At 32.2% G+C, this 18,669-nt stretch overlaps 9 protein-coding genes across 9 annotated transcripts, besides 7 other annotated features; 4 read left to right on the top strand and 5 right to left on the bottom strand.

Moving 5' to 3' along the window:
- Window positions 1-302: 302 nt before the first annotated feature.
- CMU_041990 (SNF2 family N-terminal domain-containing protein) lies at window positions 303-6,074 on the top strand (the record flags this gene model as incomplete). Its single annotated transcript, XM_002139439.1, has 1 exon — window positions 303-6,074. The coding sequence occupies one exon, from the start codon at window positions 303-305 to the stop codon at window positions 6,072-6,074; it is 5,772 nt and encodes a 1,923-aa protein (XP_002139475.1).
- Window positions 2,309-2,338: a sequence feature (AT_rich).
- A 40-nt stretch (window positions 6,075-6,114) lies between the features above and the next one.
- Window positions 6,115-6,651, bottom strand: CMU_041980 (hydrolase, NUDIX family protein; the record flags this gene model as incomplete). Its single annotated transcript, XM_002139438.1, has 1 exon — window positions 6,115-6,651. The coding sequence occupies one exon, from the start codon at window positions 6,649-6,651 to the stop codon at window positions 6,115-6,117; it is 537 nt and encodes a 178-aa protein (XP_002139474.1).
- A 356-nt stretch (window positions 6,652-7,007) lies between these two features.
- Window positions 7,008-7,030: a sequence feature (AT_rich).
- A 37-nt stretch (window positions 7,031-7,067) lies between these two features.
- CMU_041970 (uncharacterized protein) lies at window positions 7,068-8,660 on the top strand (the record flags this gene model as incomplete). Its single annotated transcript, XM_002139437.1, has 1 exon — window positions 7,068-8,660. One exon carries the CDS (start codon window positions 7,068-7,070, stop codon window positions 8,658-8,660), a length of 1,593 nt encoding a protein of 530 aa, XP_002139473.1.
- Window positions 8,661-8,779: 119 nt separating this feature from the next.
- On the bottom strand, window positions 8,780-9,463 carry CMU_041960 (uncharacterized protein; the record flags this gene model as incomplete). Its single annotated transcript, XM_002139436.1, has 1 exon — window positions 8,780-9,463. The coding sequence occupies one exon, from the start codon at window positions 9,461-9,463 to the stop codon at window positions 8,780-8,782; it is 684 nt and encodes a 227-aa protein (XP_002139472.1).
- Window positions 8,802-8,847: a sequence feature (AT_rich).
- A 257-nt stretch (window positions 9,464-9,720) lies between the features above and the next one.
- Window positions 9,721-11,292, bottom strand: CMU_041950 (uncharacterized protein; the record flags this gene model as incomplete). The annotated part of the gene is made up of 1 exon (XM_002139435.1): window positions 9,721-11,292. The coding sequence occupies one exon, from the start codon at window positions 11,290-11,292 to the stop codon at window positions 9,721-9,723; it is 1,572 nt and encodes a 523-aa protein (XP_002139471.1).
- Window positions 11,013-11,042: a sequence feature (AT_rich).
- A 604-nt stretch (window positions 11,293-11,896) lies between the features above and the next one.
- Window positions 11,897-11,940: a sequence feature (AT_rich).
- A 306-nt stretch (window positions 11,941-12,246) lies between these two features.
- On the top strand, window positions 12,247-13,845 carry CMU_041940 (uncharacterized protein; the record flags this gene model as incomplete). The annotated part of the gene is made up of 1 exon (XM_002139434.1): window positions 12,247-13,845. One exon carries the CDS (start codon window positions 12,247-12,249, stop codon window positions 13,843-13,845), a length of 1,599 nt encoding a protein of 532 aa, XP_002139470.1.
- A 198-nt stretch (window positions 13,846-14,043) lies between these two features.
- CMU_041930 (uncharacterized protein) lies at window positions 14,044-14,748 on the bottom strand (the record flags this gene model as incomplete). Its single annotated transcript, XM_002139433.1, has 1 exon — window positions 14,044-14,748. The coding sequence occupies one exon, from the start codon at window positions 14,746-14,748 to the stop codon at window positions 14,044-14,046; it is 705 nt and encodes a 234-aa protein (XP_002139469.1).
- Window positions 14,330-14,352: a sequence feature (AT_rich).
- Window positions 14,749-14,885: 137 nt separating the features above from the next.
- Window positions 14,886-16,083, bottom strand: CMU_041920 (uncharacterized protein; the record flags this gene model as incomplete). Its single annotated transcript, XM_002139432.1, has 4 exons — window positions 14,886-15,038; window positions 15,098-15,577; window positions 15,634-15,708; window positions 15,799-16,083. 4 exons carry the CDS (start codon window positions 16,081-16,083, stop codon window positions 14,886-14,888), a joined length of 993 nt encoding a protein of 330 aa, XP_002139468.1.
- A 279-nt stretch (window positions 16,084-16,362) lies between these two features.
- Window positions 16,363-16,390: a sequence feature (AT_rich).
- Window positions 16,391-16,502: 112 nt separating this feature from the next.
- On the top strand, window positions 16,503-18,626 carry CMU_041910 (uncharacterized protein; the record flags this gene model as incomplete). Its single annotated transcript, XM_002139431.1, has 1 exon — window positions 16,503-18,626. The coding sequence occupies one exon, from the start codon at window positions 16,503-16,505 to the stop codon at window positions 18,624-18,626; it is 2,124 nt and encodes a 707-aa protein (XP_002139467.1).
- Window positions 18,627-18,669: the final 43 nt, after the last annotated feature.

Genomic DNA, 18,669 nt, shown 5'->3' with positions numbered 1-18,669 from the left:
GTAACCGTACATACAGTTGGGCAGTCAATACGTCTGTACGTCTGTATGTCTGCTCCATTAAATATTTCGCACAAAAGTAGATAAATTTAAGGCGAGGATTTTTTTTTGGTATAATAAATTAATACAATTGTTCCGTGCCTTGTATTATGGATTTATATTAGGATACCTAGCTCAACAATTTGTGTATATTATAGAAGCAGAGGTGTATTATAAGAATTTGTAATCCTGTTTATATACTGTGACTGACAACAGGGTCTATAAATCTGCTTTTAAATTACCAATAAGAACTCCTCAGATATATTATGAGTCGACAAACAAAGGGATTGAGACGTTATTGCGATATTTGCCGTGATACAGATATAGATGTGAAATGTTCACAGTGTGGTAAAGTGTATCACTGGGACTGTCTACGCAACTGCAATTTGATAGGAAGTGATGTAATATTGGAAGACTCATTTTATTGTCCAGATTGCAAAAACAATGACGAGTTTTGCTATATTTGTAAAGATGATGATACAGGAGATACAATGTTATACTGCGATGGATGCCCAAAATCTGCTCATTTAAGGTGTTTAGGGCTAACAGAAGAACCAGATGTGCCAATGTGGTATTGTCCAAATTGTGAAACAGATACGGGATGTAAGAAGAAGGATAAACAGAATGGTGATGTGCGAACTTTAGGAGGAACAAAGAAGACGAATGATGACACAGATATTAATAGTGATACATGTTATGTATGTCAGAAGACTGGAAAACTTCTTGGATGCGATTTTTGCACATATTCATATCATCCTAAATGTATAGAGACGGAGGTTTTTGCTTTTGATAGTGATAAATGGAAATGTCCAGTTTGTAGAGGTGAAGATCCTTTAAAAAATATGAGGCATAAACGGATGACGAAGTCTGAAAGATATAAACTTTCTCAGGAGTGGCAGAATTGTATTAAGAAGCAAATAAAGCAATCAACAATAAACCGTGATATATTTTTGTGGGAAAACAGGCAAGCTATATCACCTTTTGTTTCCCGAAAAGTTATGGAGCGCCTAAAACGAAATGCAGAAAATGCCAAGAAACTGAATACAAACAGTAAAAGTGGTAGAATTCGGAAGATAAGGATTGATGAGGATATAGAGGCAGAAGATTGTAGGCTTAATAGTGAAAATAGTGAAGATGCTTATAGATATTATGAAGCTCAACAAAAAGCAAAGGAAAAGTCGATTCAGATCTTAAATGAAGGGGTAGAATTAAAAGATTACCAAAGATTTGGAGTTCATTGGCTCTTAGATGCTTTTTTGATAAAAGGTGGAGCTATTTTAGCAGATGAAATGGGACTTGGTAAGACTATTCAGACATTGACATTTCTGTCATGTTTAAAAGCTTTAGGTATTACAGGTCCTCATTTAATTGTTGTCCCTTTATCAACAGTTGGGAACTGGGCAAGAGAAGTTCGAAGATTTACTCCTAATCTAACAATAACAAAGATATGTGGCAGTAGATGGGAACGTGAACACGCAATGATGGACCCTGTTGCTGCGGATGGGTTATATGACTTGTATATTACTACATATGAGACTGTAGTTACTGAAGAATCCTTTTTTGTGGATAATTTCCGTTGGCAATGCATAATTCTGGACGAAGCTCATAGGATTAAGAATGAAGGGGGACGGATTAGACATTCGATGGATAGAGTTAGTGGATCAATGCGAGTCTTACTAACTGGAACCCCTTTACAAAATTCTCTGCGAGAACTGTTCACATTACTAAATTTTCTCTTTCCTGATATTCTACAGGATTCTGAAATTTTTGAAAAGATATTTCAAATGAAAGATATAACAAAGAGTGCAGTAACATCTGGTTCTGCTATTGGATCTTCTTGTGCAAGTTCTGATGATGAAATAGAGGATTTGGACAATTTAGGTATTAAAGTGGACTCAAAACGTATAAAATTATTCCATCGTCTTTTACAAAAACTCTTACTAAGGAGGACTAAGGATTTGGTAATTAAACTTCCAGACAAGATTATTAGAGATATTTGGCTTCCACTATCTCCTTTTGGATGGCAGTGGTATAAACGGCTTCTTGATGTAGGGAATGTTCATGGAGATGTTTCATTTAGAAAACTTTTAGGATTAGTAATTAAAATGAGGATTTGTTGTTCACATCCTCGTGGATTGGTAGCTAGAAGTTCCCAGCTTGACAAGTTATTCAGTGTATTTACAGAGGCCTCTCCTGAGCTTTTAAATGAAGTTACTGGTGATGCTTACAAGCTAAAGAGCATATTTGGCTGGGACCACGTCAAAGGATCTTCTAAATTATTTTTTTTAGATAAATTATTAATGCAACTGCATAGAGAAAACTGTTATTATATTTCAGATTATGAAGTTAGTCACAACAAATATATTACTGAGCAAATTCGCTCGATAAAATCGAGGATCAGTGAGCTAAGATGTAAAGGGATGGAGGATAGTAAGAGTGGGGATACAAAGACAATTGTTGGGACTTTATCTTTTGAGAAGGGTTACGAGGAGGAGCGGAGAGCATGTTCAGATTTTGACGAGAATGAAGAGAATTTCTCTTCAGAGAAAGTATTTGTAGATCTTTATTCTCACTATATGTATGATAAGGAAATAAACAGTGATAATAAACAAATTAAAACTGAACGGAATGATGAGGTAATCGAAAATACTGAAGAAAATAACTATAAATCGGAAAAGTTAGATAAACCAAAGAAACGTTGTAGAATGCATAAAGTTTTGATATTTACTCAATTTCAACTAATACTAGATGAGCTGGAAAACTATTGTTTATGGAGAGGATGGCAATATATGCGACTTGATGGGAGTACTAATAAACTTATTCGTGAACTAGATATCCGAGAATTTGGTCTTCCAGATAACTATGTATTCATATATTTGATTTGCACAAGGGCAGGAGGTTTAGGAATAAACTTAGTGAGTGCAAATCATGTAGTTATGTATGATGAAGATTGGAATCCATTTGTAGATTTGCAAGCAGTTGATAGAGCCCATCGCATTGGTCAGACTCGTGATGTATGTATATGGAAACTTGTTACTGAATGGAGTGTAGAAGAGAGAATGGTTTTTGGACGTGAGCAAAAGCTTAAATTGGATAAGATGGTAATAAAAGCTAGAGAGGAAGAAAGAGAAGATGAGTTCTTAGGAAAGCAGGAAGGCAAGATAAAAAAGGATACACACGACTCATCTTTTGCTCCTGAAGAGAAGCTTTCTGCAGAAGAGGTTACTAAACTTGTGAGATATGGTAGGAAAGCACTTATGCACATGGATGATACTTCTAACATTTTTGAGATGAATTTGGAAGAGCTTATGGAAAGGAAGCGAGTACCTATACCAGATGAAGATGTACTGATGCAAAAAGAAGAAAAAGGTGAATTAGGAGAAGAAGATAAACCTGAAGTATTAGATACTGAAGAGGTTGATATAACTGAAATTTTGTGTGATGAGATGGATGAAGCTGGAACTATTCAGGGGGGGAATACCGGACCTAATCCCACTTGCTCTATAGGTGCAACTACAGTTAGTACATCTCCAGCTGATGACATATTAGAAATTAACATATCTGGTGATGTATCTACAGTGGCTATATCTCCAACTACAAGCGGAGGAGATGATGATGGTATATTGTGGAGATCTAAACGTACCCGCAAACCCCCTCCTCCTATTTATGACCCATTACACTGGGAATCTCGATCAAAGGTGAATGAAGATAAGAAGTTAATATTGAAGCATGAACGTTGGTGCTTTCGCTGTGGTCAAAGTAAAGCTGATGGAGTTGGAAATACAAAGGGAAATGAAAACAGTAATAAAAATACTGAGAATGGAAACAAAAGTACTTCTATTAGTGGATGTTGTGGTTCACCTCCAAATTTTGGTGATGTTGCAACAAATTCTGGAAATACTTCATCTTCATCTCGTAATAATAAGTCATTTGCCCAATCAGATGAGTATATGCGCAAATTTGGCTTGATTAACTGTAGTAGATGCCCAAAGTCTTACCATTGGTTTCAATGTTTAGGATTAGACAAGGTTCCTCCAAAAACATGGATCTGCCCATGGCATGAATGTTGCTTATGCTTTAGAAGAGCTACTCAAGCTGGTGGCTTATTGATTCACTGTAGTGAATGTCCAACAACATTTTGTATTGACTGCTTTCCTCCAGAATATGCTAGACATCAAGTTTTGGATAGTTTTTTTGAAAACTTAAATAAAAGAGGTTGGAATGTATCTAGGGATTCAATGATTGTATTTTTATGTTCAAAATGTAAAGCTCTACAACAGCAAGAGATTCGCAAAAAACTTTCTAAACAGCAACTAATAGAGGAACAGCAAAGGCGCAGAAAGATGAATGAACAGCTCAAATCAGATGTTCTTAAGTCAGGTCAAAAAACTCTTGATCAGTTAGGATTTGGAACATCTTCAGGTTCAAGTAGTAGTATTCAAGGTAACAATAATCGCTTAACTCCTTACATACCCGGGAGGAAACGAAATATTGAAGCTATTTGGAAACATACAGAGGCTCAGATACGGAAGGGCTTTGAAAGATTCTTCCCCCCACTTTTGTATCAATTACAACAGGAGTATATTCAAGATAACGCTAAGCAAGAAGCTGCTATAATTGCAGGTGCTTCTAGAGAAAGAGAAGGCTCAATAACAGGATCAATAAATAGTGACAAAACTTCAGAGCTAACAGGTAGCGATAAAGTTTCGGGAGAAACTGGTCCAATTACAAATAGTTCTACAGAGGACTTCAACATTGGAAGCCTACGTAGAAGTCCATGGATGCGTCCTCCAGGTGAATGGTTACGATTGTGTGACAATTGCTTGCTTCCATTCCACGATATATCAGGATGTTCATATCCTCTGGAAGTTGTAAAGGTTTCTGTACCTTCTGGAGTCACTCAAATAGATGTTGAAACAGGTCAACCAATGCAATTAGCTGATGGAACTAAAATTAATTCTCTAGAAGATTTAGCTGCACTAGCAAAAAATCCTGGATTTGACTCCAAGTTTCAGACTAGGTCATATTGCTCATTGTGCGGTTTGTCTGGAAGGATGCATACTAGAAGGAGTTGTCCTTTGCTACCAACTAAAGCAGAAGCAGAGTATGAAGAGCGACAAGTTATTTTAGAAAGATTTATTAAAACTCTTAATAATTACCCTGTTGAATTTCCTCATGATCTTACAGAGGCAGATGAAGCTACTGGAGGATGGGAATGCTACAGGAAAAGAGCTCAAAAAATAGCTGAAGAATATCTTCTTGATTGTTTTGTAGCTTGTGGTTTACATGAAATTATAATTCCATCTGGTACAGCTTATATTGGACGTCAAAATGTTGCTAGGAGTGTTGTATATAACAATTCTGCAAACCAGCAATCTGTAGTAAATGCAATGAGCTCTTTAAAGACACAAATCAACAACTCCTCTGGATCAAGTGCAGTTAGGTCTCTTAAATCTTTAAACAAACAAACTACCTTAACTAACTCTAACATTCCAACATCTTCATCAATGACTGCAGCTGCAGTTGCAATCCAACAGAGGATGAATGATGCAGCTGTCTCACTTGCTAGAGCAAGATACGCTGCAGCTGCAGCTGCAGTTACAGTAGCTGGATTTAGACATCCACAACCTATAATACCATTTCCTATTGTTGCAAATAATCCATATAGTATGTTTACAGTAGCTGGAACTCCAACTTCAATGTTATTTAGTACAGCAAATCCTGCAGTGGCTGCTGCTGCCCGTGCAAATATGATTGTTGGTGCCAATGTTGCCGCTGCTGTAAATGCATTTAGCAGAAATAGGAAACGGAGTTCATGTGATACTACTGATTCAGTACTAAGCTCTACAAATATGAGTACTCTTGGTGAAGCTCCCCCTACGAAGTCAATGTATATATCAACCTCTTTAGTACCCTGGGCAAATGTTGACCCACCTACTGGAGGTGGAACATCATCATTTGCAGAAGATCCTAATAAAGTTCTCATTGATGCTAGTGTGACATTAGATTCATGGATTAAGAAAATCAAGCCTGAATAAACATAACGACTTTAAGGATACTTAAATACTAAATTGTGATTTATTCTATACTAGTTTCCTGGTTGTCTAACAGAATTAGTGCCTTTGAACACACACCTTGGCTATGCCTTTGTATACTCTTAGCTGCTTCTTTTAAGTCTTTTATGAACATAAATGAGTCATGTTCACTAGATAAACGTAGTATTGAACCCTCACCTGAACTGGATTCTTTAATATAATTCTTGTCATAATGGCTCTTTAAAATATTACTAAGATCGTCATCATTTATTTCCAAACAGAAGAATTGCCACTTCCTTGGGATTCTTGTATCTTCAAATCTTATAAGGCGCTGCATATTATATCTTACATCAATCCCTGTTTCTTCGAAAAGTTCACGAGCTGCTGCTCTTTGAAATATTTCTGTTTGATCTGACTCTCCAACAAAATCATTCTCTTCTAACCTACCACCTGGTAGTTCATATTGCCCCAGCTTTTTAGGCTTATTTGAAGCTGACTTTAGTACTAAATACCCATACTTGCTATGTTTTACAATAACAAAAGCTTTGAAATTTCGTGCATTGTGCAACTCAAAAGCCATTAATCCTATATACTATACGGCAACTTCCACCTTGAATAGTAATGTATTTTGGACACTTATGTTTATAAACTATTACAGAGTAGCTAACTATTAACTTCTTTTTATTAAATAGTGCAATATTTCTAGATGCATTAGTAACTACTAGAACTGTAGTAATGCAGCACCAGATTAAAATGTGGCGGTATGTATAGGCGCTTTATCTCAAGTAATTTATTATGTAGTAGCAACAGAAGAATGCCTCAAGTTCAGTACAAGTAAAGCTTCAAATGACAACAGAGGCTCACTATGATTTTATGCATACAATTATATTGTGTACTTTATCTAACTTGAAAAACTTCTAGATATTTTGGACTAACTATAATTTTAAATTTATTTTTAAGTTATGGATGGGTTGTGGACAGTGAAACTTAACTCACATGGAATCTATGAATTTGGGGCATGTATCACGTAAATCAACTGAAGTTGTATATAAGGGAATAGAATTCAAGCTCGTTGTATCTGTACTTACATATGGTGAGCAGAAATATGCTATGAAGTTATCACTAACTTCGTTTTCACCACCTGATATTGCTGCTAAGCTTGGTGGTCCATGGGAAGGTATTTACACTTGGAATTCACTAAAGAAAAGTTTTGGAAAGTTTGTAAATTCGAAATATACCATGCTTGATTTTGCTGATATAGTCCTCAAAGTATCAAGTTGTGTTGATGAAAATGGAGAAAATAAATTGATGGAATTAGTGAAATGCTCGAATGACTTTAAAGATCGAAGTAACTCTGCTAGTATAATTAATAATATTGAGTTTCACCCTAATGATTATTTTTTGATAATGAGAATATTTGAATCAGGTATTGTATATCCATTTCACTTAAAGTCTTTATATTTAAATAGGCATAGATCAAATGTATCTGAAGACCTAAATGACTTAGTAAAACTATTACAACTAGAAAATAGTATGCTGGAGACAAGTATTGCAAGTCTAAATAGTGAAATTGAGGAAAAATTGCAATTTGATGGAAGTAAAGTTCAATGCTCTTGTATACATAGAGGGCTTTCTGATAATACAAAAGAAGATACCCAAGTAGATGTTATTATTAATGAAGATAATAAAGATAAGTCTAACATAGAGGAAATTAAAATAATAGATAATAAAACCGATCAGAATACTGAAGTTATGGGAAACTTGCAATTTAATGAAAGATCAATCCAAGACAAGATGGTGCAGTGTGAATACGATACACTAACTGATGGAGTCAGTAGTACTAAACACGATAATTTCGCTTTCAATAGAAAGTTGGATAACTTTGAAGAGGAAAATAAAGATATATCTTTCTTTAGAAGTGATCAAACTTTAGATAAAGAGATATTGACAGAAATATCAGTGCCTCAGAACCTTGACAGATCAGCATTTCTTGATTCTCCATTATCTCGTAATACTTTTAATATATCTGAACTAAGAGGAAATGAAAAATATAGGGACAGTACTAGTAATACTACAAATTTTAATGGCAATTTATACAACAAAATATATCGTAATAGACCCTTTTCAGGTGGAAATTATTCTTCAAGAACTAGTATAGATAAACCTAAAAGCTATAATAGAAAAATAACTCCGTTATTAATTGAATCTAAACGTATTATTGACTTATGCAATGATACTGCAGTATATGGAACGAAACCTTCAACTATTCGCTCAACATTAGCCACTATCAGACGTGTTCAAAATGAACTTGATATTATAGATGGAGTCCCACTACAGAGTATTGGCAAATCTTCAACAAAGTCGTATTCTGAAAAGAAACTTAAACACAATGATAAATATTTTGAATTAAATATGAAAAATGAAAACATTCGATCTCCATTAAGAAATAATACACCTCAACCTATAATGTCAAAGGAAGAGTTAATTAATGAATTATCTAAAACTAATGATATCAGCCAAAGAATTAATATATTAAAAGATATTATTAGAACTACGAAAAGAAATAGTAATAATTCACAGTTATTTTAATAACACTATACAGTAACTTTGCTAATATTACAATAATAGTAAGCAGTACGTTTCAGTATTATAACAAGTATATATTTATATGTCTCAGCCTTCTACCATCTTTAAAACACATTTTGTCTCTACTTGTTTTGTGCCACATAGATATTATACTTTAATATAAAATTTGAATATAAAAATGAAATATTTTGTATATCTTCCCATAATTGCTGAGCTTCATATCCTAGTTTTCTGCCCTTAATTTCTAAATCATCAATCTTTTTTAAAAGTTCATTAAAATTACCATCTATTTCATAGTTCACAAAAGGTAGTAAATCGTTTAGATATTTCATCTGTCTTCTAAGCAACTCAAATTCATAATAGTGTTCCATTATATATGCTTTTCTTGCATCTAAAGTCAAAAGTGCAGCCTCAAAATCTGCGGAATCTGTTTCAATATATGCTTTTATGCTATCATAATACGATTCCCATTCCTCCAATGGTCCTAAACTATATACTTTTCTAATAATCCCTTCAATAAAATCCAACTTCTCATTTAATGGTATCTTTTCATCCTGAGATATTACTGTTCTTAGTTGATAGATATCATGTTCTAAATTTGCAACTGCTGTGCTTTGCCCTATTGTTATCCTACTTTGCAAGATATTGTTTACTCCCTTATTTTTATCACTACTTTCTTGAAGTTCAAAGGTATGAGTGTTGGTATCTCTTTCCTTTATATTAATTAATTTCTCACAGGTTGATAATCTAGTTTCTAATACTTCCATAAATTCTGTTAAGTCATTTTGATTGAGAGTATATCCCATTACTAAAAAACTTAATTATTATCTCTAAAGTGTATAAAATTTAATCAAATACTCGTATTCCTATTTATTATGTATGCAATCGTTTATGTTATTTCTAGTAAGCTCCAAATTACTGTGCGACACGCTCAGGTTACAGCTCAAGTTACAGCTCAGATTACAAAGCGCCTCTCTTGGAAAAACTGGTTGCATGGATTTTAAATCACAAGGTGCTAATCTCTCATAGAAAAGATAATCTTAAATATTAAGACCGAAATTATTTATGAATAATACCGATTACGCTGAATAAGTCTCTTCTGTACACTTTGTCTCTTCAAATGTCCTTCTAAAGGATATTTTATGTACTTTTTTATAATTTCATCTACAGATTGCTTTGTATTAAAATCTAAATATTGATTATTATAATTAACAGGGTCTGGATACTCCTCTATAGCAACAGTATCAATTCCTTTATTATCCAAATTGTCTCCAAATATAGTATCATTGTGATCTTGAATACAAGAATAATCACTTCTAATAGATAAGTTTTCTGTATCTCTATATAGTTCCAGATAAGATATATCACTTTCACTTTCTCTAGAGTCTGTGCATTTTTCAAGTATAGTAGATTTTTTGCATTCTTTCCTATTTTTAGATTCTTTATTTTTCATATCTGATAATTCTTTGAATAACTTTGCTTTTTCACTCTTTAAATCATCAATTTGTGACTTGAGGATCTCAACCACAGAGTTGTCTAGACTTTTCACCTTCAGAACTTCATACTTTTGCTTCTTCATTGCTTCTATTTTCTCTCCTCTCGAAATGACTTCTTTTCTAAGCTTTTTTATTTCATTTTTCGCTTCTTCTAAATCTTTCAATAAAAAGTTATATTTTAACTGCAAGATATTTGACGGTAATTTACTATCAGATGTCTTCTCTATAGATATATCTTTCTCTAAATATTTGTCTTTATTGTTCTTCTCAATATTATAGTCATTTTCCACAGTTTTATCTAAATCACTAACTCCTAATTCAAATATGTCATTATCTCCATTCCAAAAAGTATTATCCTTTATCGTAAATATCTCTATTTCAGCATCCCTTGCCCTATCTTTGATTTCTAAAATCAATTTAAGAGCCTTTCGGATATTTGACTTATTAATTAATAAATTAGCAATATTGTCAAGTATCTTAATTATATTGCAACTATTACCATAATAACTAGGAAGATATCCTTCTGAGCTCCCAATAAACTTTCCTGTTACTCCTATTATTTTATCAATACATTTCCTATAAAGCTCTATTTGATTAACTGAGTTAAGATATTGAGCTGAAATTTTCTCTGAATGTTGTTTTAATGTATCCTTCTCTTCAATAAGTAATTTACACCTTTTTTCAAGGTTAGATAATTCTTTACTTTTAGATTTTACTTGAACAATTGCTTTCTCTAGGTCATTCTTTAATTCTACAAAATTCGCCTTATACCATTCATTGTCTTCAACAACTTGTTGCAAAATTCTCTCAGTCCCTTGTTGCATACGAACTCTTTCCTCATCTCTTGCTAACTCAATAGAATTTATATTATTAACTAATTTATTATTTTCCTCCAAAAGTTCCTCTATTATTTTCTCCTTCATTTTTAGTTGAACTTCCAATTCATTTACTCTACTTAAACCAATGCTAGTTTTTCTAATTTCAGGTCTTACAACACAAATATTTGTCTCATTTTTTGTTTCATTTTCTATATTATTTACCTTTTCAAATTCTTCTACTGAGGCTACACGACTTCTATCATATGGAGATGGAAATTTAGGTAAAGTAAACACTGTACTTGCCCTAGTTGATAAGTCCATATCCAACCTTCTTAATCCAAAACACAAATTTTTCACAATTTTTGCGTTTCATTACTCAATTATAATCTTAAAGTATAATACTGTCAGAATATTACAGATTAGTCCTATAAAGACATGACGGCTGCTTCCAGATGTAAAAGTACTGCTTTGTATCCATTATTCATGAGAATAGAAATTATTCAAAAGCTATACTATAGATTCTTCTATTTATTTATGTCAAATTTACCTTTATATTCTTTCAAGCTCTATAAAAATACGAGGAAACTAAATCCAAAGTTAAAAAATTCCAATATATTAAAAATCGGTTATATTAACTATCTGATAGATAAATGTCACCAAAAGTGTGTTTAAGTATTTAAGAGATTTAATATTTCTTGTAAGTAGGTAAAATTTTAAATTTTTGCTAGATTATCCAATGATAGGAACTTTACATGACTCCATAAAAAAAGATCCAAAATTACTTATCACGCGCTTTTTTGGCGCTATTATCAAAGTTGATACACTTTTACTTTATAATTAAAATTCCTTTACAAGCTTTACTAGCAAATTATATAAGAACAGATAGAGTAATAAGATATCTAATTACTGCATATGTTATTTCTGGATATAATTTATTTAACTTTTAGTCTAAATAATAATAAAAAAAAAGTTTGTCTATATAGACTCAGACGCAACATGACTTTAAATATTGACGGCATTACGGTATAATCAGGTACCGTAGGTCTCCGCTGCAGAATTAATCATTGATTAATTGGCCGTAAAGGAGTTCGGGATTTCTCTAAAAATCATTACTATTCCAAAGTTTTACTGTAATATAGGATCTGTCCCACTAGAAGGTAACTAGTAATATAATACAATTTTGATTTATAAACACAAATTGAAGCGGATTTTTTGATAATTACTTGTAATTGAGATTATTGTAGTAAAGATTTGAGATATTTTTTATAAAGGTAAATGCATGACTTTACCGAAAGATTTAGGAGAGGCCTGAGGCTAATATTTAGACGTTACCAATGGGAATTCAATTCGGCCAGTATAATACCAAGGATTCAGTTTAGATTTAAAGAATTTGACCCATCTCTCTATTTCTGCTGTTCTTGGTTATTACCACAATGGGGTTTACTGACATTTAGAATTTTAGTATTCTTGTACCTACTTGCTATGACTGGTTGGGATATCTATCACTACTATTCAATCGATGATCTACAATTTTGGGCTGTATATGTTACTAATTGGACATATACAATTGTAATACTATATTACCTTACTGGGATAATAATAACAGAAAACTCTTACTCCCACAATATAAATATGAGAAGGTCACAGATACAAAGAAGACATTCATGCGTTGAGATGTATAGAGAAGTTACTTCTACTCAAGAAGAATCCCAAAATGCAACAGATTCTTCCTCAGCTTATGAAAGCTGTGATAAGGATCACAAATATGACTGTCCAGAAATAGCGTGTGTTACTTCATCATATCCAACTATGGATGTAAATAATATGAAAAAGAAAATAACAAATGGTCCATATATGGAAGATATGAACTTGGAGAATCAAAAATTGAATGCCTCTATTAGTAATTCAAGCGTACAGTCAGTATCAACATCTCATGAATCTCCTGTAAGTTCATCAAGAAATAAAGAAATAAATATTACTATAAACGAAGAATCAGTTCCAAATATATCCACATACAATGATTCAGCTAATAACATTGCTTTTAATACAGAACTAATAAATACTACGAATAAAGGTTTGGATGTATATCACAGTGCACAAAGAAGTGGATATTTATCATCATCATCATCATCAACAAGGGATCATTCCAGCGACAGCCATAGTGCAAAAAGTGTTAAGAAGAAAGTGAAGATAAGATCAAGGAGTACAAATGTATTTGTTAGAATTTATGAATACTTGAAAAGAAATGAATTCAAAGTTATTAGGACACCCGATGATGAACATCCCATCTTGGCTGATCCATTCGACAATTTAAATGGACTTTCTAATTCAAATGACTTCAGAAATAATAATTTGGTTCAGATTCCATTTCGTTATCGCTTGATATGGGTACTTTATTCTATTTCATTTCCTGCAACCTATATAGTTGCAATTGTATATTGGTCTATGAGTATTGTAGCTCCAACAGGAATTGATGGATTCTCATATTTAACTTTCAACAAGCATGGCATTGTGGCATTTTGTATAACTCTAGACACATATTTTACCACTATTCCATACTTCTTGGCTCATGTCTTATTCCCATTTATGTTCTGTGTTACATATTTGGTATTTACTATTATATACTACTTTTTAAGGCTACCTAATCCTCAAGATCACCGAGATTTGGGTTTTGTATACTCTGCAATAAACTTTGCAAATCCCTTAGTATCTGCTCCTTGTAGTATTGCAGTGTTTATCTTAGTATTTATTGTTGTAACTGTCATTTGGTGTTTTGTTGGATTTAATAGAAATCATCTTGTGGATCCTCTTCCAAACCAACAAAGACATCCAGTTAGCAAGAACATCCATACTCAAATAAGTATTGAGAATTAACTTAGTTACTTAAGAATACTCCTATCAGTTATTGCGTAGACTATCACTGAAGCTATTAATGTCAAGGTCATTATAAATCTCTAGAACTTAGTGCTTAAAGAAGTACTAATCAATTCACATGTATGTTACCTTGTATATAGCCTTTATATTAATTAGGACACTTTTATATAACAGTATACTTCACAAATATGTTTAACATTACTTCTTCTTCTTAAGTTTCTCTTTTTCATTGTTCTGTTGGACTTTATTAGAATTTACCTTATGAAGTATAATCCTTGCAAGAATGATCTGCAAGAGTAAGTTTAATAGCACTGATATATAATAAGGACCTATCAAATCCATTATAACATTCGAAATTAATTGAATACCACAACTACTTAGTAAAGACAAACATATGGCCTTTTTTCTTTTAAAATAATTTGTTTTAGTAAACATATAAGTTCCATATATACTAGATAGTACAGAGAAAGATGCTCCATAAGACAATAATATTTTATAAATATATTTCATTGAGAATTCAGCTAATAAAGATTTGTCAAATGCCAGAGGAATAAAATAAGATAAACAAGCACTTGTCGCACTCCATACTAATGCTGAAAATTTTAAGCGAGTATCTACTTCATATTGTTTGGCTACTTTCCCTGTTATTAAATTCCATATAAATATTAGTGAGATTGAACGAGTTACTATATTGAAATAATGAACTATTTGTGGCTTCAAGACTGGTATAGAAGCCAAAACTAAAGCTCTGGTAAAGTTATATGCTACACAATGTAGTATAGATGCAACCAAAAGTGGCGATGTGCCTACAGCATCATTTAGCGATGTATATGAGTTTATTACAAAATAAGGACCCAAAAGTAATGTAAATAGTACAATTGAAGAGAATATAGGAAAACCCATTATTAAGAGCCTAAATATAAAGATCCTTTCTCCAGATTATAACATATTCCCGTAACAATAAAGAAGACCTACTAGTTAAATGTAATACCACATCAAGCGGTACCATTTTCAAATGATCTTATTTAGCGCTATTTAATTTAATCTTTTACTTCCTGAGCTTTTAACTGGCTTTTCTTTAGAGCTTCATTATAGTTAGAAAGACGCCTTTGTACCTCATCCTCATCCATATTAAAGGCTACTGCAAATCTATGTTGTATCTCGGACTCAAAATCATCACATTCACGTGCAATCTATAAATAACAGAATTATGATAATATATATTAAAACTCAAGCCTCTGTAACGACTCACCTTTTCTTTTAGTTTGTCAATTATGTCGTCGAATATTTCTCTCTCTTTTGCTAATTGAACCTGTGTTTCAATATAACCCCTTCTAAACTCCTCTATTCGTTTCTCAGATTCTTTAAGAATACTTTTCTCAAATTCCCTCTTTTCCCTTTCGAGGCACTTCTCTCTCTCATTCCATTGTATATGCATATTCTTTTCTTTTTCTAACACTCTAGAGCATGTAGCTTGTGCCATCTCTTCATATTTTCTGATTGATTCCTTCATTTGCCTCTTAAGTTTTTCTTCAAAGGCTAAGCACGTTGTTTCAGCAAGCTGTTTTGCTCTAATTTTCATTGCTTCCATCTTTTCTTTCTGACGTTTTAGTTCCTCAGTGGCTAAAACTGCTAAATCCCTATACTTTATAAGATAATCTTCGACATCATGTAAGACTTTATTTCTAAGAATTTTTTTTTCATTTTGGAAATTTAATTCCATCTCATCCATCTATTTGAAAGTTTAATGATATGTTTTTTAGTTTTCTTTTTACTTAATTAACTCACCTGCTTTTCATATTCCTTTCGTAAATTATTTATCTTAGCATTATGCTCAATATTGGAAATAGTATTAGCAATGATCTAATAACAGAGAAAATAGAGGTTGTAATGTATAACTCAACAATTCAAGTAAAAATGTGCAGTTATCAATGGTAAATAAACTCCACATACCTTTAACTTAGAAAGATCTTTTTTACCAGAGTGCTCATAATAGTCTCGTTGAATAATTAGGGCATTATAAGCCTCATCACGTTCATTCTTAATGTTTTTAATTTCATGCTGAAGCTGTTTACTAATACTTATAAGCTTACTTAAAGCAGTAGGTATTGGTAAAGATGAGGCTACCTTTTCAATATCAAGAGAGGATATATCCACTACTTTATATGAAGATACTACTCCTGAATTTTCTGCAGAAGATATACTTTCACTTCTTCGGGTAAAATTTCTCTTTTTCATAGTCTAAACCATAATGGCACTATTGTATTACCAAGATAATATTAATAGATCATATCTTAGATCCCTCCCTTATTTTTATATTGATTCTATGAAAATCCCCAAGTATCTCTTTTATTAAGTTGTATATAGACCTTTAGTATAAATACTGTTAAAATTTCACTACTGTGGAATTTCAGAGGCCTTTGGAGTTTATCAAAATCACACCTAATGGCTAGACTTAGACGACATGCGCGCGTTCATGACCTGTATGTAGATGACATGTTTAGATTATATGGAACCTATATTATTAAATATAAAAATAAATTTTGGAAATATAAAGGGTCTCAATAAGATCTAACCATAGGAATTCTTTATATTTTATTTTAATGTGAAATTGAATACAATATATAACTTCTGCAACTTTATATATAGCTAGTATAATGCAAAATAAAGAAGTAGTAGTAAAATCCTATGATCCAGCAAATATAACTAATAAAGTTGAGCTGAGAGTTCAAGATGCATCTTTACTCTCATTAGCAAGGGCTGCAACTGTAGATCCTGAATGTTGTGGCTGGTTATATGTACTTAACAATAAGGGATCAGCTATTAATACATCTCTTCAATATCTAAAGTCATTACAAGATAGTTGGGAACATTACTATTTCAATATGAAAGGTGGAATGATGTTTGGATCTAGTAAAAAAGATGGATCTACACTAGAGGTTGTATATATTTTGTGTGATATGATTATAAGTAGTATAGATTCAAGCACAGCTTTGCAGAAAGAATATATAACAAGAGAAGAAGAAGCAAGCCTACAACAAAAATTAGGGAAAGAAATAACGTTAATAATGTTATTACATCATAATCAAGCAATTGGTATTGAGTCTAATCCTGTAATATTTGCTTCAAGTTCCTCAAATGTAGCCTCTCGTTGGTGTATTGCATTAAACAAAACCTTACAATATGGTCAAATGAGATATACAGATGAATACTTAGATGATGATCTTTCTAATAATGGTAGTAAAACTAGATTAGTACAAGGAAATTCTTTAATAGGTTCTACAGTATCATTTTACAGAACTAGAGATATGACTCAGGTATCCCAGCAGATTGATAAGCTAAAGAATCAGTTGAAACAAATGGAAAATACTAACAAAACTTTAGAAAGCAGAAATGACCAGTTACAAAATCAACTGAAGAAATTACAGAGTACATTAAATGTTACTGAAAAAGCAACTAGTGAAGCAGTTGAGCAAAAAACTGTAGAATTAACTCAAATTAAGGAAAATTTGAGTAATATAAAAAGTGAAAGAGATCTTTTAATTGAAGAAAAGACAAGTTTATATAGTAAATTATATCAACTACAAAGAGAAAATCAAAATATTCTGATGGAAAAATATAATCTCCGAAATGAATTTCAAGAGCTCCAAAATTCAATTACTTCAGCTATAGGAGGAGATAATACACTACAAAAGTTAATAGTTCGGCTTCAATATTTGAAGAATTCGAGTCAAAAGTTATTAATTGAGAATAAAAAATATAAAAAAGAAATTCAGGATATATTGAACCATTATAGACAGGAACAAGAAAAGTCAATACAACAATTAAATACAGTTAAGGAGCTATTATCACAGCAGGATGTATTTCAACTTCTGATTCGCCAAATGGATTTGGTACAAGCTAAACTACAATACCAAGAAGAGGCATGGAAAATGCCCGAAAATCAAGCAGAAAATCTTCTTTTTTGGATTCAACAATTGCAAAACCAATGGAAAGTAGACGAAGCTGTTGCTAGAGCCTCTTATTTAAAACATAGAAGCATAATGTTAGGAGAACAAATGCAAGCATACACTTTGGGATTACCTTTGCCAAAGCATTATACAATTATTCAGGAACTTTTAAAAAAACTGCAATGTGTATTTAGAGAGGAAGAATTTGCAATTGCAACAAAATCTGAGTTATTTTATAGAGATATTCAACCTTTAAATAATGAGGGTGGCTCTCAAGATAATGGAGATCTTAATCAACCTTATTGGGTCAATGACAACTTTCAAGAACCTCCATTAGCAATTGTCCCTTCTATATTCGGTGGAATAGAAAACAAGAGTAGCAATGGCATTGATGGAAATACATCTGATACTGATACTATGGCCTTTGTGTTTAGGACAAATCAATATACTCCTAAGATTCATATTGATCTACTTAGCCCTCCAGAAAAGAAAGTACCAGAATCAGAATACACAAGACTTAAAAGTACATATAGAGAACTAAAAGATAGATGTGATATGTTAGAATCTGAGAATGAAAATTTAATTGAGAAAATTCAAAAAATGATTAAATATAGTCAAGTATATTCCAAGAGGCCAATAATATTTCGTCAACATACTGGAGCTAATAGCCTTACAGATATAGGTCATATATCACCTGTTTATTCTAAGAAATCTAGTATGAATAATATAGATAATTTAAATTTACATAATTCAGTAACTGAAATAACAGATAAATCTACAAGTGTAGCTACAGATGATATTAATAAATCTTCTAAGACTTCTAATTCTTAGTTTTCTTAATCAAAATACTTGTATAGAATAAGATATAAATATT

This window comes from Cryptosporidium muris, genomic scaffold, assembly GCF_000006515.1.
Source record: "Cryptosporidium muris RN66 scf_1106632373453 genomic scaffold, whole genome shotgun sequence".
Lineage (NCBI taxonomy): Eukaryota > Apicomplexa > Conoidasida > Eucoccidiorida > Cryptosporidiidae > Cryptosporidium > Cryptosporidium muris.
The sequence above is the reverse complement of the archived record's forward strand: the minus strand, read 5'-3'. Positions and strand labels throughout refer to the sequence as shown.